Source organism: Cyprinodon variegatus, unplaced genomic scaffold (genome assembly GCF_000732505.1).
Source record: "Cyprinodon variegatus isolate N-32 unplaced genomic scaffold, C_variegatus-1.0 Scaffold279, whole genome shotgun sequence".
In the NCBI taxonomy this organism is placed as follows: domain Eukaryota; kingdom Metazoa; phylum Chordata; class Actinopteri; order Cyprinodontiformes; family Cyprinodontidae; genus Cyprinodon; species Cyprinodon variegatus.
This window is the reverse complement of record NW_015150732.1, coordinates 234,545-243,172: the sequence shown is the minus strand read 5'-3', so window position 1 is coordinate 243,172 and position 8,628 is coordinate 234,545. Positions and strand designations below refer to the sequence as shown.

The 8,628-nt window shown below is 33.1% G+C and overlaps 1 protein-coding gene across 1 annotated transcript in view; it reads left to right on the top strand.

Moving 5' to 3' along the window:
• The window catches only part of tshr (thyroid stimulating hormone receptor), a 33,823-nt gene that overhangs the window by 8,731 nt on the left and 16,464 nt on the right, over positions 1–8,628 (top strand). The window contains exons 3-7 of the mRNA XM_015383273.1: positions 686–760; positions 4,106–4,180; positions 6,206–6,280; positions 7,728–7,805; positions 8,254–8,322. Of these exons, the coding sequence (XP_015238759.1) occupies positions 686–760; positions 4,106–4,180; positions 6,206–6,280; positions 7,728–7,805; positions 8,254–8,322 (372 nt within the window). The remainder of the gene's footprint in view (positions 1–685; positions 761–4,105; positions 4,181–6,205; positions 6,281–7,727; positions 7,806–8,253; positions 8,323–8,628) is intronic.

Genomic DNA, 8,628 nt, shown 5'->3' with positions numbered 1-8,628 from the left:
GATACCGATACCACCATTTTGGTGCTTGATCGGGGCCCTGTCCGATACTGGTATCGGTATCGGTGCAACACTAACTTAAGAGTTATTCAGATAACTATAGCATAAATAACTTGCTAACAAGTTTATCAAACCATCGGTATCACTCCAAACTACTAAATCCAATGAAATCCTCATCCTGTGTGTTACTTTTAAATAACTCCGCTAACTCCAAACTTTCTCTCTGCGACTCAATTACCATTTTCAGCTGGATATTTTTATACTTGCAGCTTGTAATTTGTAGAATATGATTTTATTTTTTTTATTATTATCTATACAGGCCTAGAGCACCCTGTTAGTGTAAAAATAACATGTGAAATGATATAATAATGTGTTAATAATTTCACACATATGTCGCACCAGAGTATGAGTCGCAGCCCCGGTCAAATTATGAAAAGAAAACTACAACTTATAATCCGGAAAATAAGGTATATGATAATAGCAAATAATAAAAAGCATTTTGTCATTTTCTTTACACTTCATAATTATGCACTAATCAATAACATTATAGCAAAATTTGTATTCATCTTGGGGTTGTAAGAAGTCAAATGAAAAGATTAAGCAGTGTCTCAACATTTTTATGAGATATTATATTAAGGAAAGCAGGCTATATGATGGATTTGGTTTAAGCTTTAGTTCTGTCTTTCAGTTACATAAATGTGGATAAGAAGCTGCAGCGGCTGGAGAGGCACTCGTTTTACAACCTGAGGAAAATCACCCACATGTAAGTAGCTAAAGGAAAAGGGAAGTCCTCCTTTTTGATCCGTATTGATGAAACTGTTTAATTTGCTCTGTGGAGAAAAAAAGAAGGATTAATTCCAGAGATTGCATGTGGTTAATGAAAAACTTTAGCTGACGCATTAGGAGTCTGTTCCTCCCTTTTACTCAAATTGCTCCTTCCCATCAAGGAGGCACAGATTGGTTTTTACAAATTTATGGAGCTTAAAAAACTTTGGTAGGGTTTTAATGTCTGTCAGGTAAAAAAAAAAAAAACTCAATGTTTTTAATGAAATGCTATCCTTGCTTTTACTAATAGCATGTTAGGAAAGAGAATGTAAACAGCAGCTAGTATCTGGTGTCTTTGTAATCGATCTATGGCTCCATTTTCTTTCTGAATCAAACATTTTCCAGTTTGACTCCCTGTTACAAGCAAGAGCATTTCATAAAATGGTCTTTGTCAATATATAGGGAGTGCAACTATGAGTGCGCCCACAGAAATGAATATGGGATTACCTGAATCCCCATTTGCCTGATGCTTCCAGTTTAATTACCCTTGTCCCTCTTTTAAAGCTACTAAATTCCAGAGCTCAACATCACAGAAAGAAGCAGTAATTTAAACAGCCAGCTGAGGGCTATATCTGTGTTCTCAGGGTGTGTTTTGGATCTTCGGGGCCTATTTGCCACTGATTGGTACAAAGTCGTGCCATACCTCAGATGATGGCACCTCTCTCAGGTTTCTCTCAGCCAGACAAAAATGAATGTTCTACTTCCTGCTGGCTGCTAAAGGCAGACAGCAGCTGTGGATCAAGGACTGGAGCTGGGGAGGAGAACTTGGAGGTTTTGGCATTTTTTAACATGCTGTTATCTATCTTAATTTTATGAGTTACTGACTTTAGAATAATGTAAAAGTTGATTATTTTCCTTGTGTGCATCTCAGCTTGTTAAAAAAACAAATTACAGTACGATGAAAAACACACACAATAAAATATTCTGTTTGTCGTGAATGAATTATATTTAATCAACACTATTAGAATAATATTATGCACACAATTTTTATTATATTTGCAAAGCCAACAAGAGTATTGGTTAAAAACTCCTGTAGCAGTTGCAGCTTAGCTGCATACCTCTTACCTAACAACATGCTTATGCAATAAATCTCCTTTAAAGTATCACCAGCTTTCTTTTCAGGGTTGGTAGGATTCTATAACATTAGTTGTTAAAAGACAGTCTGGCTGTAGACTGCTCATTTGATCTGGGGTTTAGAGGTGCAACAACCTATCTAATCACAACTGTTATTGCAATTACAGTCAGGATATGTGCTGAATGTTTGGATGTTTATTTGGGAGGTTTGAGCCATTTTTTAGAAAACATGCATTTAGATATTCGCACATTGATATGTTTAGGCAATTGGATTTACTTTTACTGTTTTTATACTTACATAAACTTAGACTAGTTCTGGTTCCAGTAGCTTATATAGTTAGAGTTAAAGCCATTACAACAGAAAATATGAAAATAGTGTATATAGTACAAAAAAGCAATAAAAAAGTTGTAAGGTCCTGGAATATGCTTTCTTTAGATATAAAAATATCTGCACAATATAGAGCTAAGGGAAGAATACACAGTAGTTGACTACATCTGCAGATTCTGGCTAACAGCTAATAAACCGACACATGCATAACTTGAAATTAGGAGAGATATTTGAAAGCAGCTCTTTACATCTTAGATCTTCTGAGTTCCCTGGATTTCCCTTGTTCCCAACACTGGTCAATCCAAAGACTGTTGTTAGATATATCTATTATACTGGCCAAGAAACAAAAAATATACATGCAGCAGTCAGCTATGATCACCAACATGATGGCAGTTAGCTTTGGCCGTGTCAAGTTAAAAGATGTTCTGGAAGCTTCAGAATCCAAGGTGTTTTTTTTTTCTGTGTGTAGATTTATTTTTCCCATTTGTTTAACAAAAAGCATTTCAGTGGGCCAATGTACAAAGATTGACTGGATAGAAGATTGCCACCTATTCCAAGGTGCACAGGAATCGGTCTATAAGGAATGCACGCCAAAGTGACTCTAAGAGGAGATTGCTGCCAAGCTGTGGTTTGGGTTGGTTTTGAATTTGATCTAGAAACCCAGTGGAAAATTGCACCCCAATATTTACACTTGACACTGAATGATATCATACAGAAGAATGAGGGGTTAGTGTGGTTTAGTTTAGGGCTATGGAGTTTAAGCATGATTTTTAGTTTGATGTAACCCAGGTCTCCACTGATACTTTTAAAGCAAATTCCCCTTGCACCGAATTCTCTCTCTGAGAATGAGAACATTATCCTGAAACTGCTCACAAATGTTGAAATTAAATGTTTGTTATATTGAGCAATCACTTTAGGAAAAGAATGAAAGAAGAATAAAATGGCTAAATCTTAGGAGCAAAGGCTTTGTATTATGCAGAAGGTCTCTAATAATGTAAATCAGCATATTTGTCTATTGCCAGATTCCCTTTCATAAGTAGGTAAATACATTTTTGCACCCTTGGCATAGGGTCAAAATCACATTTCCGCCTGGCACTCTGCCCACTAAAACCTTTGTGGAGCAAACGTGCTTCAACTTATTCAGTTCAAATTTGCTAGAGTTATAGTCAAGATGTCAGAGGGTTCATCCAGAGTTTCCAATGGGGTTCCCTGGTGTTTTGCAGTGTTTATTTTTGGAAAATAAATTGGCAAGGCTCAATATTGTTTCTTTGTTTAATCACCTATAAATAAGATACGGTGACTCTTAAAATAGTTGTTCCACCTGAAAAATATTCCTTAATACCTTTCTGTCATAGGAATACAAACAACTGTATTTTCAATTTACAGTTTAGGTCCTGTGCTATCTTTAAGTCACATATGTAATTTCAGGCAGAATTTGCTCCTAAGACCCTCAGGGCTTAGAAAAAGCAACAGAGGCTTCATTTTCGGCCCATAATTTTCAGCAGGAATAGTTAGAAATCAGATAGACTGATGTCTAAACAACTGGTATTGTCACCAGCCTTAAAAAAAAATCTGTATTAATCTCTTCATAAAATAAATCATTTTTTTTGTAAAAGCTTCATAGCAGAAATAAAGGTGTTTACTGTGGATGACAAGGGAAAAAAATGCTAATTAAATCCTAATTAGCCCGTTTCCAGTGGGGTCTATCTACAAGTTTTTCCTCCCTTGGATGTTGGCACGATGCACCTCCCTTTGTATGCTGCCAATTCTTAGGACCTAAAAACCTAAATGAGAAACAGGATTCTTTTAATTACTCTTGCAATTAGTTTACTTCAGAAAGTATGTGCATATCCATCATCTGTAACCTGTTTTGTTTTTCAGAGAGATACGAAACACAAAAATGTTGTCATATGTCGATCCAGAAGCTTTTAAGCATCTCCCAAGCCTTAAGTACCTGTGAGTATTCTTAGAATGTACTTCTTTGCCTTAATAGCATCTAGTGAAAGATATATTTTTTTTTTCAAGTATTATCAGTGTTTAAGGTGGTTGAAAGGAGATTAGTTCATACCAGAGAGCTGATAGTCATCTTAAAGCAACTTTTCTATCTAAAGTGTTTGGGCATTTAAAGCAGACATTGTTTTGTTGATTTTTATTCTCCCTTATTATTTTAAATTTAGTTTAAATTTTTTTTCACTTAATCATTGCAGAGAACAGTTTTTGAACCAAGTTAGATTTACACATGAAGTGCTTTAAAGAAGCAATAATTTGATTTCACTTTTTATTCATTGATGTATATTTGAATGCATATATACCCTTCCTGCGATGCTCTTTAAATAGAAGATATGCATAATTCTGCAAAGTTATTGTTAATGGCACAAAACTGTGCAAAGAATTTTACATAAACAAAAAGCATGTTGTGCGACTAAAATAATTATCCCCTTAAAGCACAGTAACAGCTGAACAGTGTGCAGTTTTAAACTCAACACAGTCTCTATTCAAATATTTAGTCTGTGTGACTTTTTTGTAGTTTATGATGTTGATGATGACTTGTCAAACAGTTACTGATTATGTATATATACTTAACAGAACCGCATTTTAAACCATATTACAAGATGCCTTTCAAATTTATTTAGTTAGTTTTTTTTGTCACCTGTGGTGTTTCTTATTGTAGAAATGTAATTCAAAGAAATTTTTTTTTTTAAGGACATGGGTAGTTTTTTTAAACACTATTTCTAGGGCTGCAACTAACGATTACTTGCAAATCGATTATTTACTGTCGATTATTTTTTCGATAAATAATCGGATAGCCAAAGGTTTTATTAAAGACCATCAAACTTTTCCACTTGCGGAGTTCTGGATAGAGCATATTGACAGACAGAAAATATTTTTTTATCTTAAATGCAAAATGTTTCTATATTTTTTTTTACAATTTGATATAATTACTTATCTAAATTGGTCACTCTTTTAGGTACAAGGGATTTTTTTTGAGTCTCCATATTTACTAATCCATTTAACGATTAATTAATTACTAAATCAGATGACGATTATTTAAAAAATCGATTAATTAGGATTAATCTGAGTCAGACGCCATTAAGAGTCAGAAGCCATAATTAAGTAAGAAAGAAAAAGCTTGTTCCTCCAAGCATGTTAGAGAGAGACATTTATCTCTGATGGAACATTTTCAAAAGGACATTTGTCATTTATTTCTTGAACAAATTACTTATATAAATGATGAAACACTTTGATGAAAAAAACAATGCATTACCTTGTTCCCTAATGGCGACCAGTGGTACATTCTTAAAAAGTGACATTTCAGGATTTCAAAAAGATGTTTTATCAAAAGTTATAAGGCATCAACAGAATCGCTAACTGAATTTCCTAAGTAAAAAAGGAAGTGATTCACCACTGAATCTTCTTTTTCCTAGAATACATAAAAAAGACCCAGGTTAGTATTGTGAACCCAGCAAAAACAGTCTAAAGGTTGATAAATGTGCTAGGGCCTAAACTGCAAAAAAGACTAAAAAAAGACTGTGAAACTTAGATTTTCCCTCAGTCCCCTCTGAGACTACCTGTTAGCTTTATTTTACAGGACCAACTAATTTGAATTTATATTATATGAGGCCTTTAAATTAACAACTTTATAGCTGCAATTAAGATAAGATAAAAGGGTGTACAGGCAGCTTTGAGTTCAGAGAAGTCCCAGTGCTTTAAGTTGACATGTCACAAGATGCTCCTTAAAACCAAAATGAGGTTACTATTGATAATAATTAGTTAGGCAGGATGTGTTCATTATTCAAATTCTTACAGATTATTAAACAGAAATCTGAAACTGACTATGATTTATATAATACTATTACATTTAGTGGGGTTTTCTTATTTTTTTGTACATCTAATTTAGTTTATATATTTAATGATTAAGTAATGTGCTTCTTATTATAAAAAAATGTTTTTTAACATACGTGTTTCTCATTCTTTAATTAGGGGGATTCTGAACACTGGCCTGACTTTCTTCCCTGCTTTACACAACATCCACTCAAATGACTTGAACTTCATTTTGTAAGTTTTGTACTACGGCTATTAGCAGCTATTCATTTATGCAGTATTAGTCTATTATCAAACACAGTGGAACTAATAGGCCTGTTAAGATGATGTTTAGGCCTAATGTGGAATCCTGATTCTAACATATTTGCTGATAATCTCAATAACACACCGTTATTTTGAAATAACATCAAAATGATTCAATAGCATTCCCTGTGTATATTTTAATTTCACCACAATCATACTTTTTATTATTGATTCAGTTCAATATATTTTACACTTGAATTTGTAAAATTGGTTTGAACAGTAGAATCATTGTTTTGGTGGACTTAAGTCACCTTCCCAAACTTTACAGTGTACAGTCCTAGAACTTTATGTTTGTTTACCAGATACTTTCTCAGATTTAACAGAAAACTTGAACTTTTTGGTTGCTTTCCAACGCTGGACTCTTCCAGAACTTTCTTGAAACCACTGATTATCAAAGTGTCAAAAGAGGTGGACATCCTCTCTTGTTTTTAATACCTTTTACCTTCTAATTAAACAAATAGAACCATGCACAGTTTTTTCACCAATATTAACTCAAACTATTCAACAACCTTAACTATATCTAAAGGAGCTACCAAACAAAATGCACTTCTTTCATCAACATTCTTAATTGCCTGCTATCCATGAACCTGATACTTTTTGCCAAAGTTGCCAGCTGTAGCTGCAATAGCATAAATCCGATTGTAGCATTTAAATTATATCAATAATAGTCTTTAAACACATTTTCCCAGCTTGCTGTCTTATTATCTTATTTTAAATTTACAAAAACAGAATCTCTGTTATTAAATCAGAATGTTATAATTTCACACAGAAACAGTTGGTTCCTTCAAACGACTGAACAGATTCTTAAAACATTAGATCCAACATCATATAGATTTTATCATTTCTTTTTCATTAAATGTTTTTTTTAAAGGGGTTGTTTGTTAATTTGATATTTTTTTGTAAATTGCATGCAGATATATATTATAGAACGGCTTTACTAGAAGGATTTTTCAGGAGTTCTTATTTCAGTGAGCAACAGGTACCAGAAAAGGAAGTATTAGTATAAAGAAAAGTATTTGTCGCCTCCTTTAGCAAAGTAATGAAAAACCTTGATTTTATTATTTTGTAAATGTGTTTAAGCTTAAAAGCTTAAAAGTTAACAGAAAAAAAGATTGTGTTTAAGTTTTGAATGGAAGTGCTGAAACACCACTTAATGAATACATTCTCTGTCATAAATAATCTCCTCAAATTTGCACTCATATTTTTTTGCTTCTCTACTTTAATATTTAATAAACTGCTATCTCTTCTTTATTGCCTAAATCTAATTTTCATACCCAGATCATCAGCTCCCACCTATTCTTTGCCTCTTTGCAACAAAAGAGGTTGATATTGACAGCATAACTCAATTTCCTTTCCTTTCTCTGTATCTCCTTTGCAGGGAAATTGTTAATCATCCCTACATTACCGAGATCCCGGCCAACTCTTTCCAGGGCATCACAAGCGATTTTCTGACTGTGTGAGCTACTAACACCAACTACATATCTTAACATGTACATTTAAAAAATGTGTAGAAAAAGCACAGATTTAAACATAACAATAAAACATAGACAGGATAGATTATTCAGCCGCATTGCTTTTTAATTCCTAAATACAAGCTAATTCTTAAAAATAAATAAACCAGTTAATTCATGTTTATTGTGACCTCATTTCAAAAACAAGTTCTCACTTTGACACTAAAATCACAAACAAATACTTAGACGTTCACTTATGTACGTCTGTGTTTGTGCAGAAGTGAGCTAAATGTTTGGTTTAAAAGCCTCAAAATGACACACACAGTAATTAAGACAGGTTTACTGGAATTTAAGTTGATCCCTCTGAGCTCTGTTGGTAAAATTATTTGCATTCAGGAAAATGTATTACAGCAATTTTAATGTTTTATTAATATATAGCTTGTTTTTTTCCAGATTGTTGTATGGAAATGGATTCAGAGAGATACAACGTCACGCCTTTAATGGGACAAAGCTAAATCAAATGTAAGTGTTTATAGCAGTATCTAAAGATTGTTAAACACTGTTTTTCATTTGTTTATCATCAGTTCCTGTAGGATAAGATATAAAAGGGTTTATATTTCTGAAATATGCTTATTTAACTTATTTAAAGAGCAATATTAAAAAGCCATGATGATTTCAAGTTCACCAAACAACTACCAAAACCATCAGATCTTTAATTTATGCCTTGATAGAAGGATGATATTTATGTATTACTTAAACTTAAGTTTATTCACTCAAGCATGGAAATTAACAATTAAAAACCATTTTTGACAGAGGATTGTACGTTGT